The 23,912-nt window shown below is 42.0% G+C and overlaps 1 protein-coding gene across 1 annotated transcript in view; it reads right to left on the bottom strand.

The window, feature by feature from the left end:
- Positions 1–20,327, bottom strand: part of lima1b (LIM domain and actin binding 1b) — a 28,641-nt gene extending 8,314 nt beyond the window's left edge. The window contains exons 1-4 of the mRNA XM_062986886.1: positions 20,211–20,327; positions 9,448–9,579; positions 5,967–6,012; positions 2,800–3,324 (exon numbers count right to left, since the gene is read on the bottom strand). Coding sequence (XP_062842956.1) covers positions 2,800–3,324; positions 5,967–6,012; positions 9,448–9,569 — 693 coding nt within the window. The 5' untranslated portion in view covers positions 9,570–9,579; positions 20,211–20,327. The remainder of the gene's footprint in view (positions 1–2,799; positions 3,325–5,966; positions 6,013–9,447; positions 9,580–20,210) is intronic.
- Between the last annotated feature and the right edge of the window lie 3,585 nt (positions 20,328–23,912).

Raw genomic sequence — 23,912 nt, 5'->3', positions numbered from 1 at the left:
CACAGCAAGAAGGTCCTGGGTTTGATCCCCAGGCAGGGCGGTCTGGGTCCTTTCTGTGCAGAGTTCGCATGTTCTCCCCGTGTTCACGTGGGTTTCCTCCCACAATCCAAAAACATGCAGCCAGGCTAATTGGAGACACTGAATTGTCCTATAGGTACCTGGGGTGTACTAGGGAGGGTCGTGTCAGGAAGGGCATCCGGCGTAAAAACTGTGCCAAATCAATAATGTGGATCACAATCCGCCGGCGACCCCTAACGGGAGCAGCCAAGGAAATAGAGAGTTTTTGAAACAGGACGTCCAAAAAGCTCACAATCAGGTGTCCAAATACTTTTGGCTGTATAGTGTGTGTGATTGTTTTTTAAGCTTAGGACAACGTTAAGTGTTCGATGTAGAAACCATAAAACTTTAAACAATCGTTTGCATTACAGAATGCTTGAGGAGCATCTTTAGGTCCGTAGCACATACCAACAAACTCCTACAGCAGATTCCTCAGAGTTTACGAATCCGCTTGATGGTTTTAGATCCGCAACACTTGGAATAAACGTTAGTGCAAATTCAGGATGGACTGTTTAGTGGATTCAAAGAGTTCCTGACCTCTGGAGCACATGATCATGAGGCAAGTGAGATGGTGAGATGCTCACTAATGGAGAAAAGTGAGCAAACTTTCCTAATCCGATTGGATCCAGTGAAGAAGGCATTTTTAGAGGAGCAAACTATTCTCTACATCTTGCTGAATTGCAAACGGTTTAGATGGGACAGGTAGGTTGGTAATCTTACAAGAAACACCTACACTCTAAGAAGTAATGTGTCATTTTTTCTACACAGCTACTGTGTCCTGCAGTCTGTAACACGTTTTGTGTCATTTCTGGCCCCTTTTTACACAGACACGTGTAAAGTAACTCCAATAGTTAGTCTACACATTTATGTGTAGAACTGTGAGAAAATACATTGTTTAAAAATATATATTTATTCAATTTTACTTAAATTTGTTGGATAAAATAATGGCATTTATGACTAAAAACATAGATTATTTCACATGTAAGATTTAAAATAAATTAATAAATAAAAATATGCGTTAACCAATCACATTTTTCCTATCAAGTATATCTGTGTTTCACGGTTGATTCCCTCTTTCTGGACCATGCAAGGAAAGGAGCAGGATCCGTCCTTATACCCTTATTGGTAAGGTACAAAAGGAACTAGTATTGACTTTGTTTTATTAATGTTTATGTAGATCATGTTTATCAGTGTTTTGTTGTGTGTTTTATGAAGTCAAGCAAAGCTATAAAACGTAGGTTTTAACCCTGTGACCTGTTTTAACAATCGACTTTAATTGACAATTGACTTAGTTAAGTAAAAAAGGAGGCACTGAATTACATTAATATAAACCTAAGTTTGCTTTTCTGTTCCTATTGAGCAATGAATGTTCTGTTAAACCTGACTAGTCTTTCTTTTTATTGGTATTATTTATCGTTAGCCAACTGGCTAACCGTTAATTGGACTTTTAGTTTGCTCAAAATGGCACCAAAACAGACTGACTGTGGATAAAATTACCTCAGCAACCTTCTGTTTTTCGTTTTCTCAAGGTAATTTACTTAACTGACTATGTGATTACAGCGATTGAGTAACATTATTTAAGTTAAATCTCATTATGAGAAGCGAATTTTAATCATTTTCACATTTGTTTTAGCTTAGTTTAGCTCAGTTCGTTTTACTGAATCGGTTCTTTTAAATCATCTGTTTAAACGAATCGAAAAACTGAATCGATTGATTCATTAGTGGTCCTAATGCAGTTGGTTCGGAAGTGCAGAATTGGTTCGGAAGAATCGGTTCTTTAAATCGAATCGTTAGCAACATTGCTTATTGTTATTAGCATTAAAGTAGTAGTGGTGGATATATTTAGGGTAAAGCACAACTCTTCCAAAATGCATCATCCGATTTACTTTATTCTGGTAAAGGAAACATTTTAGCTTGTATTCTGTAACTGTAGCTTTCAGGTGACTTGTTTAATAATTTGTTAAACAGCCTATGTGAATAATTAGACATCTGATGACAAATTTGGAGGAATATTAGTTGTTAGCTGATTACTCATTTGGTTGGTTGACTAATCAGAACGTTATTCAAAATATTAAATGTTGTAAATGTCTCAGTTAATATTTTGTATTGTGATTACGCAGTACCTTGTAATGATATTTTTTGTCTTTCTTTTAGGACAGAGGAGCAGTCGTTTTACGAGTTTTTGCAACATCTTTAAGAATGGAAAAGAAAGTTCAAGGAAGATATATTTTGTACATTTACTGTTGAACTGTTTGTAATCTTGTTTTAATGTATTGTCACAAAAAAGAATGTTATTTAAACATTTGTAATATTATACAGTAAAATAAAATGGCTACATGTGTATTCGTCTTTATTTTACCCATTTTCTTGATTACACATAATCAACACACATTGTGTAAGAACAACACATTGTGTGTGTTAAGTATCCTAACACGGTGGGTGTGCAGAAACAGGATGACACATTTACTGTGTTTAAATCAACACAGTATGTGTCGTCCCTGAGCACACTCCGTACATGTGTTGAAATTCCACAGTGTGTCATTTTTAACACATGACTTTTTAGAGTGTAAGCTACCCTCGTTAGTCTGTAGAGCTAATAGAAGTACTCTAATAAAACAGTTCCTCAACATGTTCCATTTTTAAAGCCTCTCTCTGGAACCCTCAAAAGAAAATGTTCAGAAGAGAACCTAATAAGTTGTGGAACGTCACTCCCACCACCCCCTCAGTCCCATCAGTACTCACCTTGGGTTCTCCTTTCTCGAACATCATCTTCAGACTGTTAAGAGCAACGCTGGGCTGTTCCTTCTTCTGTTCTTCATCTCCTCTCTCCTGCTCCTCCAGCTTCCTCTCCTGCTTCGTCTCCATCGCCTCCTCACTTCTCTGTTTGTTTAGTTTGGTTTCCACCACGTCTTCCTGCGGCCGCTCCCGCTTAGTCTCCGCCGTCTCCTCCTTCTTGACTTCCTGCCTGGTTTCCAGATCTTCTTCCTCCTTCTGCCTGTCCACTTTTATCTCCGCCGTCTCCTTCGAGTTCTGTCTCTCTGGTCTCGCCTCCTTCTTCTGGCTCTCTCGATTCGTCTCCGCCGCTGCCGCTTCCTCCTCCCGAACCTTTGTTTCTTGCTTGACCCTCACCGGTCTCTGACTGGCCGAGCGAACCAGGGGTCGAAGCTCTGCCGGAAGTTCTGGTCGGGACGGCCCCGGACGCTCCCAGCGCTTCTTCAGCACGCTCAGGTTCCCCGAACGCAGAGCTGGAGGTAAACCCTCCACCCCCTAAAAATGAGGAATAATAAAGGTAAAATTAAACACAGTCAAAAGAACTTTGGCGAGTTGTTGTTGGGTTGTTGTTTTTTGGGGTCAAAGCCATTCTACAGCACCCCTGTAGCCTAGAGGGTAAAGTACCTTGCTCAAGGGACCAACAGAGCCGGGATTTAAACCCACAACCAAATACATTTATTATGACTCAAAGAGAGTGAAAGAGAAAAAGGTCAAAAGACAGAATGTAGGCAAACCAAATGTAAATTGCTACCAAAGTACATGTCATTTCACTTTATCCTGGCCGGGATCACCCTGGGTCCAGTTTTCCCTAAAATCATTGGGCATCTGTCTGTCTGTCTGTCTGTCTGTCTGTCTGTCTGTCTGTCTGTCTGTTTATCAATCTATCCATCCATCTATCCATCAATCTATCTATCTATTTGTCTATCTATCTGTCTGTCTGTCTGTCTGTCTGTCTGTCTGTCTGTTTATCAATCTATCGATCCATCCATCCATCTATCCATCCATCAATCTATCTATCTATTTGTCTGTCTATCTATCTGTCTGTCTGTCTGTCTGTCTGTCTGTCTGTCCATCTATCTATCTATCTATCTATCTATCTATCTATCTATCTATCTATCTATCTATCTATCTATCTATCTATTTGTCCGTCCGTCCGTCCGTCCGTCCGTCCGTCCGTCCGTCTATCTATCTATCTATCTATCTATCTATCTATCTATCTATCTATCAACTACATCTATCTGTCTGTCTATCTAAAGACTCTACAAAGTTAAACACCCTTTTAAAACTTTCTGACCCATCGCATTAATCATCTGTGTTCCTGTAGGTGTATTTTTGACCCAACATACTTTCAGAAAACCAACAATAAACGACTGAAAGAACTTAAATCTGTCGTTTCCTTTGACAGAGAAGTGTAGAAATCCATGAAATTCACATCCCTCACACGTGTGTATGTAAACTTCTGACCTTAACTGTAAGTGAGCTTCATATCAATAAATACAAATAATAATAATAATAAAGGACAAACATTATAAAAATGCTTCCCAGTGTAAGGATTCCTGTTACATGAGCGAATCTACTGACACGCTGACATGACAAGGCATGACTTCCTTTGTTGTAAAGTGGAATTAAATGTAATCCTCCCTCTCTGTTCTGTAGTTTGTCTGCAGAAATTCAGACTAAAGGTCAAAACTATAGAAATATAACTCCTCTCAGTTTTATTCTTATCTCTGGATTTAATTTTTATGGAAAATTAAAGACAAGGCAAAAGTAATCAGAATAAAAACAGGTTGTAAAGACCTGACTGGACGAAGTGCTTCTTTCCCTTTTCCTTTATTCTTCTTTAGTTTTTTCTCTGTTTATCCCTTGATCTGTTGCTCCTCAGCAGATGTGGGCGATAAAATCTCCCCAGATGTTAAACAGGCAGACGTGTACCGACAAACCCGCCGAGCCGAAGCACTCGGAGAACGGAGAGGAACGGGACGGAGGTTTGGAGAATATTGTGAAGAAGCAGTGGGTAAATGTGGACAACAGAGAGAGAGCGAGAGAGAGGAAGGGAAGTACTGAGGGAGAAGTTCCACCAAAAGCAGGAAATGAGAACGTTTGTGGAGAGATTTAACTCTTTCCTCTCTGAACGTGAAAGATATTCAAATTCAAAAAAGTTAAATATGTAAAGTTATAAGTGTACGATTTATTATTATTATTTTTTAGATCAGCAGACCAGATTTACTATGTTGGGGGAGATCTAGGAAACACTGGACACAAGTCAGGAATTGCCTGATCACCTCTTCAGATACAGCCAATAACAGCAGAATCGAACCCGGATCTCAGAGATGGTAGCTAGCCCAATAGAACGGTGCCTCGCCCCGGTGCCCCTAAATCAATAAAACTGAATGATAAAACATCTGATCTGTGATTTAAAAGCGGAACAGGACCCGGACTGAGGGAACTCGAGTCACATTACAGTTCATCTAACAGTCAGAAATGTTGTGTAAAGCTAATAAAGAGGAAACAGAAATAAAGAACCGAGTTAACAAAAGAAAATGAAGTACAGTGTATCCTTATTATTCTGGATTATTTATTATTTAAATGATTATTACCAACCTTAGTGTGAAAATATTTGATATTTGATCAAGATATAAACCAAATTGTCACTTGTAGCATAACAGTATAATAATAATAATAATAATAATAATTACATTTATTTATTATAAAATTAATGATAAGAATTTAAATATAATTATTATTGTTATTATTTGTATACTAATAAATATTATTATTATTATTTGTATACTAATAAATATTATTATTATTATTTGTATACTAATTATTATTATTATTATTATTATTATTATTCGTATAATTATTAGTATTATTTGTGTTACATTGTTTTATTACATTATTTATTTCAGAAACTACCTGACCAGAGCTGTGGATGGAACCCTGGTCCTCATGCTGCTGTGTAATGCAGATGTTTGTGTGTATTAGTGAGTGTGTGTTGTGTGTGTATATTATAAATACACGTTAATATTCACACGTCATCTCTCGGTCAGTCTGTGACACCGTGTTTAACGTGTATGAAAGTGGATTTCTAAAGTTTAGGGTTACGTGAAAACAGAACAGAGATGACAGAGACGTACCATCTTCTTCTTCTCACCCTGAGCTTCCTCTGCTGCCTTCTGATATCTGAAACCAGAACAAGTCGTTTTAATTAGAATGAATATTTACATCAGTTGTTTATTAAACAAAGGTTGAGAACCATGTGATGAAGGCATTAAAGTGTGGGCCACGCCCGATGGTATGTGGTGTGCAAATAGCTCCCAAGCCACAGGTTCTGAACGGCTGAGGTGGTTATTTGTACAGTTGTGGTTTTAAAGTTAAACTGATGGTTTATTTTATCGGTCGGGCGTTTAGCAAATAGAATAAGCCACGTTTATAAAGAAGAAAAGGTGGGGTCAGTTTTCCTTATTACTGTTGCAACAGTGACTCCTGCTGTCTGGTTGAGGCACTGCATGAGTAGTGCATAGCGGGACTACTTGTGTGAAACAGCAGCTGGTAACTTTACACTTGTAGGAGAGGACGGGTGCTAGTCTGCATCTCATCTTGGTCAGCGTGGTGCAAGCGGTTTTGGATAAATGCAAAAAAAAGGATTGCTTTTGAGGGAGCTTAGCTGGCACGGCTTTGACTCGAGTCTCGAGTCTTGAGTCTTGGGTTTAAGTCTCAGCTGTGGTGGCGACCTGGCCGGGCGCTCTATGGACACAGTTGGCATGTCTGAGGAATGAAATGCCGGATTAGTGGTTTGTCCTTCTTGCTACTGCAACAGCGCCTCCTGCTGTCTGATCAAAAAAGCAGAAGAATACAGAGAGAATAGCGTGGTCCTCCAGACGTGCCGAAATTTTAGAGCCACCTACATTTTAATGCGCAGTATTTGTGTCCGTTGTGCGTATCGGGACTGTTTTACGCTCACTCAGCCCGCTGTGTTGAATGTTTGCTCTGAATAGAGTTCACTGTAATTAATCTTCATTTATCCACTCAGGGAAATGAAACTAATTAGCATGTTCGCCTCCTGTGTGTAATCTAAACCCAGCACTGGGTGTAGAATGGCAGGTTCTCCAACAGGTCTCACTTTACTTCCTTACTACAATGAAACCTGGATGAGAAGCAGCCCTGAAACTGACTAGATCCAGATTTAAACTGCACTGCCTCTAGTGGACAAGGTCAGTAACAGCAGTCCTCCTCAAAACATGCTGCAACTGCATCTAACAGCCGACAGAGGGCAGCAGGTCCTTCCCAAAACACACTAGATGTGGACACCTTGCCATGAGCACGTTGGACAGCTCGTTCGTGTGAAATTGACCCCCTTTTCAGGCTAAAGAGTGTGTGGGGAGTCACTATATGGACAAAAGTATGTGGTCACATCTTCTAAGTATTGGTTTTGTATTGGCATTAGCCACTTTCTAAAAAAGCAAAGCCCCTTTCTTGATTTCAACCCTATTGAGCACCTTGGGAAGAATTAAGAGTCAAATACAAGCCAGATTAATCATTAAACATCATTACCCAACCTTATATGTGAATGCTCTTTGTACTGAATGGGCACAAATTCCCACAGACACCATACAAAATCTTGTGTGCAAACCTTTCCAGGACGTTACAGCTCCATACATGCCCATATAATGTCCATATTATTGCACATGGAACTCATGGTCAAGTGTCCACATACTTTTGGCCATAAAGTGTATATTGTTTATTTTTTTATATAAATAAATTACCTAGAATTTGGCAACATATTGCCAAGAAGTTTTTACATCCACCCAGTGTGGCACCGTAAACCAAATAAAGTCTGTTTACTCATTTTAGTGTTAATATAAATAGAGTCTCAGAAGAATTTAATATCATTTTATTAATAATATAATTTAATAATTAGCAGCAGGAGACTCTCCCAGGCTCAGGCGGATCTGTTCTTAGCTTGGTAAATGAAAGTTTAATCACTGACACTTACGGACGTTCTCATGTAGAAGAATAAAGTACGACAGGTAGAACTGGTTGGTTTAAACACCTCCAGAAGACTTAACACACCTCAAACACTAACACAACACTCACCCTCCGAGTACCACACCGAACGACGGGAGGAAATCCACCCTGTCCTGCTCCTGCCTTATAACCAGGGCTGGGCGATATCGCACGACGTGTTCATCGCTCCTTTAATAATTATTCATAAGTATTAATCAATTTCCTCACTGTGGTGTTGTATACATGTAAGAATGAAATTGCTCAGGTGCCGTGGCGGTGAATGATGGTGTAACACTACATACAGAATCCCTACATACAGATGTTATTAGCTGTGTCTGAGGGAGACGTTTGAGAACCCACGTTGGATTGGCATCCTGTCTGGGGTGTGTTACTGCATCCAGGGTAAAATAATACTGTATAATAATACTGACTGATCTACTACACTGACTACACCAGTAGCTGTATGACTAAAAGCAATCAGACGTCGGGACAAAGCGGTGGAAGAATACCGAGGGTATAGTGTGGTCTTCTGTATGTGCCAACATGCTATGCCTGCTTCCAAGCGCTAAATACAGTGGGCAGCGCGGGGGCCAATCTTTAGCTTCCATGGTTGCTTTGATTCAATTTTACAGAACCAGGTGCACCCTATGGTGCACACTCACTTTTCTGATAAAGCTTCCATATTCCAGGATGAGAACCTGTACGACCTGCTAAACTCATTAAGATTTATATACGGTTTAATGCCGAATGCAGAGTAGATCTTCACGTCCTACATGTCTCAGGAAACTGGAAGACGTCCAGAAGACGCTGCGACACCGCAAACAATTCCAGACTCATATGATAGAATACGATAGAAGAGGAGGATTAGCACGAGTAAAGAAGCCGACATTGGCTGAATACTTCTGAGTTACTATGATGTTTGGAAGGTATCTGAGGAGCTTTGTGTTTGAGGACACACCCGAGGAGATCCTCCTCTTGATAAATAGGGATTAAACCTGCACAGGAAGTCAGGGTGCAATTATTTTATATAGATCTGCATTGACTGACTGTCTATAACCAGAATAAATGTCTGGAGGAAATCGTGAGGGATTTAGCTTTGAAGCTGGGTGCTAAGTCCTAATAAGTCAGGATTATTTATATAATAATAATAATAATTTATTATGTAAGACAACTTTGTGGCAACGGTTTAGGGAGGGACCTTTTGGGGAGGTCCATGAGGACGTGGTTTCCTAAATTGTAAACTGTGAAGCGTGAAGCGTGAATGCGACTCACTTGGACAGTAACTGTTATTATAGGTGGTGTTCCAATACCTTCGTCCATATGGTATATTTAGGACTGGACCCGGCGCTGTTTGGAGTCTCAGCTTATTACTGTTTGTTTTTATATCTCACATCATATTTCTATATCTGTAACCTGCCAGGGTTCGAGCCAGGAATCATTCCAATACTCTTACTAAACATAGTAGATAATCATCTCCACGCTTGATATAAGACAACTTTGTGGCAGCAGTTTAGGGAGGGACCTTTTGGGGAGGTTCATGAGGACGTGCTTTCATAAATTGTAAACTGTTCATTGTTGGGGTTTGAATCGTGAAGCGTAAATGTGACTCACTTGGACAGTCGTTCAGCAATGGCGGTGTTTTTCCCTCGACTGCCGACCAGTGAGAGCTCCTTGGCTGTGATACGTAGCGACTGTGACGTCCACTGCTTCCTGCTGAACGGCGACGGCTCCATGATCGCTCCTCTGATGAGAACAAACAATTTCAGACACGTTAGTCACAACCCACAGCTTTATGGATTTATTTATTTACATTTTCAGTGATGCTGAATCAGAACGTTCTCCATCAGAATGATTCTGTAATAATTATTAATAAAGACTAAAGCAGTAAACGTCTGTGATTTTTATGCGACCCAGGAAACACAAGTAATTCTGGTAAATCTGGTCCCACTGTGGTTTACAAGATGTAACATAAACGTACAAGCTTATTTTTGTATGATTATTTTTCTCTGTGTGTCACTTATCAGGCCTCCACGCTCCTGGAGTTTGTTTATGTGCCACGCCCCTCTCTCCAGGAGCACATGGTGGAGAGTCAGGCCGACGTCCCTCATCATGATTGGTCTGCTGCTAATTGTCCACAGCTGCACCTGCACTGTGGACCCGATGGTGGAGACTACATTGGCTTTGACTCTCAGGCTTTTGGTCTGTCACGATTGTCACGATTCTGACTTTGGTTTGGTTTTCTTGCTCTCATTTGTTTGCTCTTGTTCATGCTCAGAAGTTTCTTGTGTTTAGATTAGCGTTAGCATTTAGCTTAGCATGGGTCGTTTGTTAGTGTGTCTTGTCTTGTGCAACCTGTGTCTTTTGTTGTTATTAAACACTTTGTCAAGCGTCTCTGCATGTGTGTCCGCCCCCTCTTGTCACGTCTTGGCCCATTCGTTACACTCAGACCCATTTTTTTTAGCTAATGATCCAACTAAGTGTCCTAACCCTGCTTTAAACCAAAACCTGCATGGAACACTATGTAGCCAAATCAGTATTTGGACACACAACCTTGAGCTTATCGGACTTCCCATTTAAAAAACAAATGCCATTAGAACTGCGTGACCTCTATCTAAAAACAGCAGCCACTTTTCGTTTAAGAGAAGCTTCTTACAAGACTTTGAAGTGTGTCTGTGTATGGGAACTTGTGCCCGTTCAGTCAAAACATGGCTGGGTGCTGATGTTGGTCAAAAAAGTCTCAGCTAATGTTCAGTGGGGTTGAGGTGAGGGTCTGAGCTGTTAGTAACTGTTGTCAGAAGTGGTGTCCCAATACCTTCATCCATATAGTGTATTTAGGACCAAACCCGGCGCCGCTTGCTTGGAATCCTGGCTTATTACTCTTTGTTTTTACACCAATCAGCCATAACATTAAAACCACCTCCTGGTTTCTACACTTACTGTCCGTTTTATCAGCTCCACTTACCATATAGAAGCACTTAGTAGTTCTACAATTACTGACTGTAGTCCATCTGTTTCTCTGCATGCTTTGTTAGCCCCCTTTCATGCTGTTCTTCAATGGTCAGGACCCCCACAGGACCCCCACAGAGCAGGTATTATTTAGGTGGTGGATGATTCTCAGCACTGCAGTGACACTGACATGGTGCTGGTGTGTTAGTGTGTGTTGTGCTGGTATGAGTGGATCAGACACAGCAGCACTGCTGGAGTTTTAAAACACCTCACTGTCACTGCTGGACTGAGAATAGTCCACCAACCAAAAATATCCAGCCAACAGCACCCCGTGGGCAGCGTCCTGTGACCACTGATGAAGGTCTAGAAGATGACCGACTCAAACAGCAGCAATAGATGAGCGATCGTCTCTGACTTTACATCTACAAGGTGGACCGACTAGGTAGGAGTGTCTAATAGAGTGGACAGTGAGTGGACACGGTATTTAAAAACTCCAGCAGCGCTGCTGTGTCTGAGCACAACACACACTAACACACCACCACCATGTCAGTGTCACTGCCGTGCTGAGAATCATCCACCACCTAAATAATTCCTGCTCTGTGGTGGTCCTGTGAGGGTCCTGACCATTGAAGAACAGCATGAAAGCAGATGGACTACAGTCAGTAATTGTAGAACTACAAAGTGCTTCTACATGGTAAGTGGAGCTGATAAAATGGACAGTGAGTGCAGAAACAGGGAGGTGGTTTTAATGTTATGGCTGATCGGTGTATATCTCACATCATATTTCTATATCTGTAACCTGCCAGGGTTTGAGGCAGGAAACATTCCAGTACTCTTACTAAACATAGTAAATAATAATAAACTCTTTTAACTGTGTTTTTGTTGCTTCAAAAGGAGGAACGAACGATTAAACACAGTAAAAGTATTTATTATTATTATTTTTATTTTAAGGCGGAGGTCATCGGTGAAGTCGACGTTTATGTAAATCACAGAGCACCCGGCTGAAATGACACACCTGAGAGGATTACATTGCCGTCTGATCCTGAGGAACATCTACATGAGCTGATGTTTATGAGGTTTGAGGTTTACCTGCGGTGACTAAACCACCACGCCTATGGTATGAAAAGTAAAGCCTGGGTGGAGTAAATCACACTCACTCGAACGTTTTACCTCCTCAGACTCTTTACTGCTGTGCTCTTTTACAATGTAGTTTATATGGTCAAAAGTATGTGGACACCGCTCCTAATTATTCGGTTGGGTATTTCTAACACATTAATTGCTAAAAGTCGAATACAATAAATGGCAACAGTTTGGGGAAGGGCTTTATCTTGTGCTCATGTGCACAAAGCGACGTTTATAAAACGTAAGTGGTTCAAACTCATGGTGTTCGAGTCTCAGCGGTGTCACAGACCCAGCCGGGGCCTCAACACACACAAATGAGCATGTCTAAGAGACGGAGATGTTAGATAGGGTTTCTCTTCATTGATGCATCAACAGTGACCCCTGCTGGCTGGTCGAGTAACGTAGAAACGTTGTAGAGCAGCGCTCCCTAAGCTTTTTTGCACCACGGACGGGTTTCATATAATATATCATTTCAAGGACCTGCAGGGAAGGGGGAGGGGGGGAGGATTAAAATTAGATGCTGCTCCCACCTAGTGGTGATTGGTGGCAATAACACCCGAAGAGTATTGTAGCGTCTCTAATTATTTATTCTTTCTGTGACCCACAGACTGGTACCGGTCTGGTGGTTGGGGACTACTAGTGTAGCGCATCACGTGACTCTTCAAATGCGCTGACTATCGGTATAGAAGTGCCGGCAACTTTACACGTGCCAGAGGCGTCTGGTGCTAGTCAGCGGCCTCCTCGGCCAGTATAGGGGTGGCAAGAGGAAAACAAAGGTAAAAATAAAAGTGTGTTTTGATGAGTGTGGCTCTCATCAGTGCCGGACCTGACGGACGCTCTTTTGACTAATTCAAAATTTTGTGGACAGCCTTTCCAGAAGAGGAACCAACTTTCCAAACTCATCAACACTTTTTCGCCACGTTTGAAGGACATTCCAGGTCTGCAGAGCGCTGGACTGTTTACCGTCACTCGATCAGGTCTAAATGTTTGATATTGTATTCAGGAACACTCAGCCCGAGTACACACGGAGACAAAGTGAACGAGAACGTCTGAGCTGAATAAATACGTGCAGAATAATAACATGTGCAGATGCTTCCGGACAGGTTCTACTGGATAATGCAGATCTGAACCAGTTCACCTCCAGTTTAGGGCTGGACGTGAGAGGAAAATGTGGAATTACTGGAACACAGATGGCAGGAGCTTCAGTCACAGAGGCTCCTCAGCTGGCTTGTGTTTTAATAAAGCAGTGTGATGTGATGTGCACCACGGGTCTAAATCATGGCCAGGTTTTACCGTGGTGGCAGCTGATGAAAGATCTCCTGAAGGAACAGTGTTCCATCCCATCCAGAACCGTTCCAGAGACTGCACAATCTAAACCAGTAGGGTTCCAGGGTAGCAGTGGGGTTCTAGAAGCTCGTTATGTCACTGATTTACTAATTAAATGGTCGTCTTTAGAAAACGGTCGTGCTTATCTTGAGCTTTGAATGGACCAGACGTCAGGAGAACATGCTGCCCAAACATACAAACAGCAGGAGGGGTCAGTGGGAGCGACAATACCGGTCACCAACAATGTTTATCAGTAGTCACTGACGTCATTACTCGTTATACTGTGTCTAAGTGTACAGTGCTGATTCAGTGTTGATTCAGTATTGATTCAGAGTTAATTCAGTGTTGATTCAGTTTTGATTCAGTGTTGATTCAGTTTTGATTCAGTGTTGATTTAGTTTTGATTCAGAAATTGATTCAGAGTTGATTCATCTTTGATTCAGTGTTAATTCAGTGTTGATTCAGTTTTGATTCAGTTTTGATTCAGTGTTGATTTACTTTTGATTTAGTGTTAATTTAGTTTGATTTAGTTTTAGATTTAGAGTTGATTCAGCTTTGATTCAGCGTTAATTCAGTCTGATTCAGTTTTGATTTAGTTTTGATTCAGTGTTGATTCAGTGTTAATTTAGTTTTGATTCAGTGTTGATTCAGTTTTGCTTCAGTTTTGATTTAGTTTTGATTCAGTTTTAATTCAATGTTGATTCAGTTTTAATTCAATGTTGATTCAGTTTTGATTCAGAAGTGATTCAGTTTTGATCAAGTGTTTATTCAGTGTTAATTCAGTTTTGATTCAGAGTTTATTCAGTTTTGATATAGCTTGTATTCAGTGTTTGATTCAGTGTTGATTTAGTTTGATTCAGTTTTGATTCAGTGTTGATTCAGTGTTGATTCAGTGTTGATTCAGTGTTGATTCAGTAGATTGTTTCTGTGGGAATTTGTGCCCATTTAGTCAGAAATGATGGTTCTGCCTGCCTCACAATTGGCTCAGCGGTTAAGCAACCAGACTAGTAATCAGATGGTTAATGGCTCAAGCCCCATCACTGCCATTTTGCCACTGTTGGGCCCCTAAGCAGGTCTGCAAGGTGCTGTAAACATAACGGGTCGAGTTCAAGTCCCAGAGTTTCCTTCGAAAGAGACACTGTGTGTCCTGAAATCTCTGAACCCGGTAATTAGGAGGTCGTCCAAATACTTCTAGCTCCAATAATAAGGTGGAACAGAGCGAATCAAGCTCGTCCACATCACATTTCCATCCGTCTCCAGGCAGCAGAAAGCCGGAGCGGCACCGGCGTCGAGTGTGTTTGTTCAGGTCGGCCTGATTCCAAACGCCTGATTCCCAGCGCGTGATGTCATTGTGATTACATCATCGGCACCACACCTGTACTCACCTGTACTCAGGTGACACACCGGCGCTTACAGACTCTGAGACGATCGGTGGATTAAACTGCGCAAATGGACGGAATTAAGACGTGTCCACATATCTTTGGGAACGTCGTGCATAAAGACCTGAACAAAATTATGCGTGTGGCGACGACGTTCCCAAAAGTATGTGGACGCGTCTTCTTAATTCCGGAGTATAAAATAAAACGAGGTCCATAAAGACCAGCGGTACAAACTCCAGCTGTCCACACACACACCTCACAAATGCTCTTTGGACACAAATGTGCACAAATCCCCACAGATACACTCCAAAATCTTTGTTGGAAAGCTTTCCCAGAAGGGTGGAGGCCGGTAACGCCCACGGCTTCTAATTTAGACCATAAAGCAAACAGAAGTAAATGATTACATGAGGGGATTTGAACATAGTTTTGCATCGATTGTGTTATTTCAGTGTTGATTCAGTGGTGATTCGGTTTCGATTCAGTGTTAATATTCCAATATTGCTCCCATTCTAGTCATATCCAGTTCCCAGATGATATTTCACCCCTATTATTAGACCTCCACTCCATTCAGTGTTGATTTTGTTTGATTCAGTGTTAAATTAGTTTTGGTTCAGTGTTGAATTTGTTTTGTTTTAGTGTTGATTCAGTGTTTATTCAGTGTTAATTTAATTTAGATTCAGTGTTAATTCCGTGTTGATTCAGTGCTGATTCAGTGTTATTTTGGTTTTGATTCAGTGCTGATTGTCTTTCTTAAGTGTTAAAATTGTTTGTTGAATTAGCTTTGCATCAGTATTAATTAAGTGTTGATTAAGTGTTGATTCAGTGTTGATTCCATGTTGATTCAGTGTTGATTCCGTGTTGATTCAGTGTTAATTAAGTGTTGATTCAGTGTTTAATCCGTGTTGATTCAGTGTTAATTCCATGTTGATTCAGTGTTGATTCAGTGTTGATTCCATGTTGATTCAGTGTTGATTCAGTGTTGATTCCATGTTGATTCAGTGTTGATTCTGTGTTGATTCAGTGTTGATTCCATGTTGATTCAGTGTTGATTCAGTGTTGATTCCATGTTGATTCAGTGTTGATTCAGTGTTGATTCAGTGTTGATTCAGTGTTGATTCAGTGTTGATTCAGTGTTGATTCAGTTTTGATTCAGTGTTAATTACATGTTGATTCAGTGTTGATTCCGTGTTGATTCAGTGTTTATTCCATGTTGATTCAGTGTTGATTCTGTGTTGATTCAGTGTTGATTCCATGTTGATTCAGTGTTAATTCCGTGTTGATTCCGTGTTGATTCAGTGTTGATTCCGTGTTGATTCAGTGTTGGAGGATTTTAGGAGCTCCGTGATGGTACAGTCTGTCTCCCAGAAACAAATATAAACAAAGCAGCGCTGCAGCTCATTTGCTTAAAGAACAGGAGACCTGATTTTCACTGCTGGACTTCAGTTCCTCTTCTGAACTGGCTCACAGTGAGCAAAGAAATTGGGGGCACAAATTCCCACAGACACAGTTCGAAGTTTTGTGGACAGCCACAAAAAGCATTTGACCCTGAAAACCCTGAAAAGGCGTCCCAATAATTTTGATTTAACCTTTATGAAGTGTGTACTTGATATGAAAGTGGACAAACACAGATAAGAAAGTGAAAGGTTTACATATTAACACGTACAGCATTCTGAAGCTCTTACAGGTTATTAAACGTATATTTGATATATTTATTTGATATATTTGTATGCAGGGCTGCGGTTTAGTCGGACGGACCTGGATTTGTTGCTTCTCACTGAATCAGGACGGAGGTTAACAGGGTGTGAAACGTCCTGCTGAGGCTCTTCGGCTGGGTAAAGGAAACTTTGGACTTGACGTTTGTCCCGCGGCTCCCTGTTACGTAACCAGGGCTGTAAATGAAACCGCCCGGCCCCAACTGATCAGTTCAGTACAGGTTATACTTATAAATCTTATCATCATGTGTTTAATCACGCCTCATTTCCTGTCTGGTACTTTGTGTGGTCGTGCTTCTAACATTGCTGTGCCGACAATGTGCAAATGTTTTACAGTACCGAGACTAAAAGCTACTGAGAAAAAATAAAAGAGGTGAAACTGCTGCGACAGAGAGAGTGGACAGAACAGGGGCAGCGCAGACCTGAGAACTGGACGTCACGATATATCAGGAATAGATAGTAAACCCTCAGATCTCAACACTTCCAAAAACACACAAACGGCACCCCTACCCCACTAACTGGTGCACCCAGTTGTGGTTCGTACCAAAAAGAGACGTCAATCTGCTCTCCCAGGATGGTTCCATCAGGAGTTCCCAGGAAACCAAGGAATGATGGCATCACACACCAGTGTAAGACCGAACCGGACTGGACCTTGTGGTCCTTGTGGTCCAGTATCACGCCTTCAGAGAAATGCAAGCGAGCCGACAAAGTAGCTGGTGAAATTGAGAGGAAGAAACAGCGATATATAGAAGAACATCCACCTGGAGCGAGTTAACACTCATGAGCCGAATTAACGCTCCTGTGCTCCCTCTGCTGACCAAATTCATGTAGCAGACGAGCCACGTTACAAACACATCATCACGTTCTGCTGTGCTCTTAACAAAGCTCCTAATGAAGGCAGGGATGGTGTTTCCTAACCGTCCAGAAGGTCGCTATGCACTTACATTAGCTTCTGACTTACAGTGCAAGGTTGTAGACACTCTGAGAAGCTCTGATCTGGGTTGTGGATGCATCACCGTCCCAAGTTTGGCGACTTTTTATGGTTTTTAGTGACCATGAATGATCTTGATTGGTCAGTCGTTTTAATAATGAACGTCCTTAACAAATATTCACTTGGAATGGAATATCCAACAGGCTGATGTTCAGGCGTCCGTATAATTTTGGCTATCCGTGTATTTTATGGTGGTTTGTGATATTAATGTGTTACTACTGTACAATAAATGTGTAATAAACATGATTAATATATTAATATTACAAACAATCAAACTACAGTATATCAGGAACAAACTGAACTTCATACACGACACTGATCTAATATTGGAGTTTGGGAGTGTGATTAATTACAGCTGATGACTTCTCTTTGCCCGTATAACCAGGGTGGAGTATGTGAGAAACAGGTCCTGGAGGGTGAATGTAAACTTCCGACCCCACGTGAACACATGAATAAAAGATCAACAGCGGCTCTTCTGAATAGCTTCTTACAAGACTTTAAGTATAGAAGTGTGTCTGTGTGTGGGAATTTGTGCCCATTCTTTCAAAACATGACACCATTTGTATGTCTGGGCGCTGCTCAGTTGACGTTCCAGTTCATCCCAGAGCTGTGGAGTGAGGCTGAGGTCAGGGCTCTGTGCAGGACACAGGGGGCACAAACTTCTGTAGGACGTCGTGTCTAGTTAAACTATAACAGAATCACGAGGTGAGAGGGTCACGGCCCGATCAACGTGATCGTTAACGACGCCTTTCAGCCCTGAGGAGCTCTGATAAAGATCTACATGTTATGTACAGGTTTCAAAGCATGACGAGGCAACCAACAGAGTTTCTCTTCAAAATCTGAACACGCCACAAATCTGGAGAGGAACAGTGGGCGCTCGTGGACACCCCAAACGTAGCCAGGCTCCAAACAGAGTCACAAAATCTGGAAACAAGACGCCTGCACATCACGAGCACCACAGAGCCCAAGTTCATGCACACATCATATCACAACCTGGTGTAGAGAACATGAAACCTGGACCCCTGAGCAATGAAGTCAAGGGATGTTTTCAAGCCACAATGTTCTGCTGAAATGCTTCAGCAGGATGAAGGAATCATAATTAACTGAGCAGCATCGTCATATCATTTACCAAATGATACAAGGTTACTGTAGTGGGCCGGGTGCACCCTATGGTGCAAACGTTCTTTCCTGATGATCCTGATAAAGTCGAGCTCCTTCACTGTCGAATTTACACCCATGGACCACCCTCCTAACATGCTGACCTGCCTGGACATGAACCCCAAGAGACATCTGAGGGTCTGAAGGTCCCGTGATGTTACCAGCAGCTTCGTCAACCTTTGTACATTGTTCTGATGCCCTTGTGCCAACTGTAGGTGCCCTTGACCATGGAAAGGAGCTTCATGGGTACTTTGACCCTCCTGTAACTGCACTGGGTGTTGGGACACACTCACCTCATGACCAGGATTAAACTTGTGTAGTTTGAGCCACTGCAGACCTTCTGCTGGTCCTTACTAGACGCCATCAATGAGTCTTGGCCGCCCAGCAACCAGTCAGCAGTTATGATCTGGTCCTATTCTGCCCATAAGAATCTGGTCCTGATCAAAGTCCCTCAGGTCTTTGTGCAGATCAGATCTGCTGCATTAGGATGTTGTATTGTCATTATTTGGATGATGTGGTGACCTCTGCCGGTCTCATGGCGCCCATGCTGGCCAAAGAGGGTCCAACACCTTCAGCCAGGAGCGGATTTATGTAGTGTGAGCGTGCCACCCCGTCTAGTCACCCTGGCAAATCTAGACTACATTCGGCCTTCCTTTGGTGGGTGCATGGCCAGGCTGGTGGCATTGCCAATACACTTATTAGCATACTGTTCTTGTCTATACATCCTCTACCCCCCATTTCCTCTATGATGCTATCATCCAGCTGGGCTTCTACACAGACATGACTGACCCGGCTATGGATTGGCGTCGCATACTGGGTAATCTCGCCTTGAGCCCTGTGCGACCCGTTCCAGGATGAATCGTAATGGATGAGGTTTAAAGGTGCTCACACCCAAAGCTACCACCACCATGCTTCACAGCTAGACCCTGCTCAAACCAGGTTTGTGGATGCAAAAATAGGATTTGCGCCGATAGAAGGTGCAGGAGCAGGACATGCTTTCTGGCACAGCCGCCTCTAAGCCCACGGCAAAGCAAAGCTTGCTTGGCTGTGGACAGTGTCACCCATGATCTCAAATCGTTAAGGTGATCTTTGTTTCTACTTCTGTCTCTTATATAGGCACAGAGAAGTCACTGAGAGTCGCTTAATCAATCATAGATCACGATACCGGGTCGTCTATGCCGCTGTCTGTAGATCTGCGATTCCTCAGTCACAGAAAAGTCGCAGTTGCAGAAATGACTGAAATTCCGAGATGTTTTTTTCAGATTTTTCTAAGATCTATCGAGTCATTCCTGACGATACCAGTTTAACGAGAATCTCAAGAAAACTTCAGCGCGTTCTGAAATTGAAAGTGCAGAACCAGAGACGGGAAAATACAAAGAAAACGACGGCAGGAGTCTGATTATTTATTGACTGAAATCAGACCTGAACTTTGATCTTTCTGCCGCGTCTCTGTGGGGTTTGATCCCGCAACCTGTTGAGTTACTTCAAGAGCACAAAGAGCTTTTATTCTAGGAGGAGAGAAATAAGAAGCGTCCTGAGACGTGTCCCTTCTCTTCAGGAGACCGGCCGGACAGAACAACTCGATGACCCCACATGTCCAAACCTGCGGGTTTAAACCCGACGTCTTATAAAGAGACCAAGAGCTAATGACCCATCATCATCTGATCTCTTTGATCTCACGTCTGTAACTTTGATCTGTCCAGGTTCTGGAGGGATAAAAGGAGTGAAGATGAAACTCACCTGGATTGTTGCTGGTCGAGTGTAGATCAGTTTGTTTATTTAATCCGGGTTTATTTCATTCCGGGGTCGGTATCTCCACACCTCGTCACCTGCTTTCGCTGGAAGAGCGACACCTGACACTGCTCTCCCCCGTCCGTGTGTGTGAGTGTGTGTGTGTGTGTGTGTGTGAGGGGCGGTGCTAGGAAACAACGAGGCTGTGTCTCATTCACCATGAGGGTTGCTTCCTGAGGTTCCTGCTCCTCTACGTGACCCCTCGCTGTTGTCATGCAGGCTGAATCCCAACCGGTCAGGCCATGTCCGTCCGTGAGCTGAAGCTGAGGTGCAACCAGTTAAGGGGGGCAAATACTTTTCTCACATAAATGACTTCCTATAATGCAATGATTGTTCTGTTTGATCTGTTTAAACCTCTAAAATTATTTACCGTGACCGGAGCGCTCAGAAAGGGGTCGAATACTTTTCACGACCATAAAAGCTCATGTGAGGAGTGTTAAAGGTTCAGTAACACATCAGTGAATGTACATTTTTAAATAAACTGGTTTCTTTAGGGTGGACGTGGTGCTAAACTGGTTTCTGTGGGTCTTTACTGGGCTGCTGCTCTTCCTGACTGAAGGCTGCAGTGGAAGTTTGTACGCGGTGTAATGAGACGCAACCCAGAAGTGGCAGAACCTGCTTCTACGACAGCCGGTGACCTCAGGAGTTACGTTTCACCGACCAGGTACGAGAGAGAGGGAGTGTGTGTGTGTGAGAGAGAAAGAGAGAGAGAGTGTGTGTGTATGTGAAAGGGAGAAAGGGTTTGTGTGTGTGTAAGCAGGTGTATATGTATGTGTGTGCATGTGTGTGTAAGAGAGAGAGAGAGAGTGTGTGTGTGAATAAGAATGCGGGTATGTGTGTGTGTGAGAGTGTGTGTGTGTGTATGTGTGTGAGAGAGAGTGTGTGTTTGTGTGTGTATGTGTGTGTGTGAGAGAGTGTATGTGTGTGTGTGTGTGTGAGAGAGAGTGTGTGTATGTGTGTGTGTGTGTGTGAGTGTGTTTGTGTGTGTGTGTGAGAGAGAGAGAGTGTGTGTGTATGTGTGTGTGTGTGTGTGTGTGTGAGAGAGAAAGAGTGTGTGTGTGTATGTGTGTAAGAGTATGTGTGAATAAGAGTGTGTGTATGTGTGTGTGTGTGTGAGAGATAGAGAAAGTTTGTGTGTGTATGTGAGAGAGAGAGTGTGTGTTTGTGTGTGTATGTGAGTGTATGTTTGTGTGTGTGTGATATATGTTTGTTAGAGTGTTTGAGTGTGTGTAAATGAGTGTGTGTAAATATGTGTGTGTGTATATATATATATATATGTGTGTGTGTGTGTGTGTGTGTGTGTGTGTGTGTGATATATGTTTGTTAGAGTGTTTGAGTGTGTGTAAATGTGTGTGTATATATATATACGTATGTGTGTGTGTGTGTGTGTGTGTGTGTGTAAGAGAGATTGTGTGAGAGTGTGTGTGTTAGTGTGTGTAAATGTGTGTGTATATATATATATACGTATATGTGTGTGTGTGTGTGTGTGTGATATATGTTTGTTAGTGTTTGAGTGTGTGTAAATGTGTGTGTATATATATATACGTATATGTGTGTGTGTGTGTGTAAGAGAGATTGTGTGAGAGTGTGTGTGTTAGTGTGTGTGTGGTGTGCATGTATATGTGTGTATGTTTGTTAGAGAGAGTTTGTTTATGAGTGTGTGTAAATGTGTGTGTGTAAGCTTGTCTACTACAACTACTGCTAAGAAAATACCTCTCAAGTTCCCTAGGAAACACACACACACACACACACACACACACACACACACACACCTATAGCACATTTCGTCTACCACAACTACTCCTAAGTAAATACCTCTCAAGTTTCCTAGGAAATACACACACACACTCAAGTACACACACCTACACACACGCCTGTACTCACACCTACACACACACACACACACACACACACACTCCTGCACACGGTAATCATAGTAAATCTCGGGTAATTCCAGCTGAACTCATTTTTTCTTCCTCGTGTGTTTCTTAATAAATAAACAAATTATTCAGCCGGCCACACACCAATGAGGAAGTGTGTGTGTGTGTGTGTGTGTGTGTGTGTGTTGAAAGTCATCGCCCATGGCTGGCCAATGAGACAAAAGCCGCATTCAAACGAACTATTCAAATCTGAGTCGAGCTGGACCCACAAACACACACACACACACACACACACACACTAAACTGGCAGGAGTTCTGGTAACCAGTGGCACTGCACTGAATGTCATTAACCATTAAATAAAAGCCCTGTGTGCCCGGAATCATGGCTTCATCCCAAATCACGTTTTACTCCCAGTATAAATGAACCACATATCATCACCGGTCAGTGTGAATCGCAGCGTGTAGGATTCCCAGCACCGTGTGTAGGTGGTGCGTAGCAACACGGATCCATAAACAAATGGTGTGAGCGGGTTTGATGTGGAGAAACTGCAGCGGTCTGCACAGAGCCCTGACCTGAACCTTATAGAACACTTCTGGGCTGAATTGGAACGTTGACTGTGAGCCAGGCCTTCACCAGCAGTACCCGACCTCACCAATGTTTTTATTTAGGTTTGTGTTATTATTTACATTAAAACTGTACAATGTTCATTTACTAATGTTTTGAAGATGCAATTAATGCATCACATGCATGTAAACACATTTATATATAAACCACGTTTCCAAAAAAGTTGGGACGGAGGCAAAATAAAAGTGAAACGTTTATAAAATGGGGTTTGAAAGGTTCCACAGTGAGCAGGTGAGTTGGTACCAGGTGAGGGAATCATGATCGTGTATAAAAGGATCCACCAAACGATCAGTCTGTATAAGCAATGATTGCTCGTGGCTTACCACTGAGTTCCAAACTACATAATATGAATGTTTTTCAACTCAGTTTTGCAAATAATTTAGTCTGTCACCATACACCCCTGTCCTGAACCCATGATGCACTAACACGCATCTTTAAACTATTATTATTTTTATTGTTGTGAGAATATTAATAATTTTAATAAAATAATGAAAGCACATTTACACTAAACGCTCCTGTACTGAAGGGCGGTTTGACTTTACCGCCACCTGGTGGTTGTAGATGGTAAAAACACACTGATCATGTTCAGACTGATCACTGATATTAGGGTGGCGAGTCATTCATTCATTTATTGTCTGTTTTGCCACCGCTTTATCCTGGTCAGGGTCGCTGTGTGTGTGATTCATTGGTCAAAAAACAAGAAACAACCTGGACAAGTGGCCACACACACACACACACATACTTTGGCAATTTTCAGTAGCTCCACCTGGCCTGACTGCATGTCTTTGGATTGTGGGATTAAACCAAAGCACCCGGAGGAAACCCACACAGACACGGGGAGAACATGCAAAACTCCACACAGAAAGGACTCGTTGCTGTGGAATTTCATACACTGTAAGCTCTGTTGTGGCGTTAAGTTTTCACTTTGTAATCTTCAGTCTCACACATTACAGGAGAAGACTCAGTTCTGCTATTTACCAATGCAAAGAGGACCAATAACAGTAACGTGTTTTTTTAAACTATTTTTTTTAACTCATCTTGTTTACTTAGGGTAGAATTTAACATCCCTTATCTTTGTGTATGACTTATTTAATAAAACAGGTATCCATTATAGTTATCATTGTAATTACCGCATTACTACATACT

Source organism: Trichomycterus rosablanca, chromosome 24 (assembly GCF_030014385.1).
Source record: "Trichomycterus rosablanca isolate fTriRos1 chromosome 24, fTriRos1.hap1, whole genome shotgun sequence".
NCBI classification, from domain to species: domain Eukaryota; kingdom Metazoa; phylum Chordata; class Actinopteri; order Siluriformes; family Trichomycteridae; genus Trichomycterus; species Trichomycterus rosablanca.
Note: the sequence above shows the minus strand (reverse complement) of the source record. Positions and strands in the feature narration are given on the sequence as shown.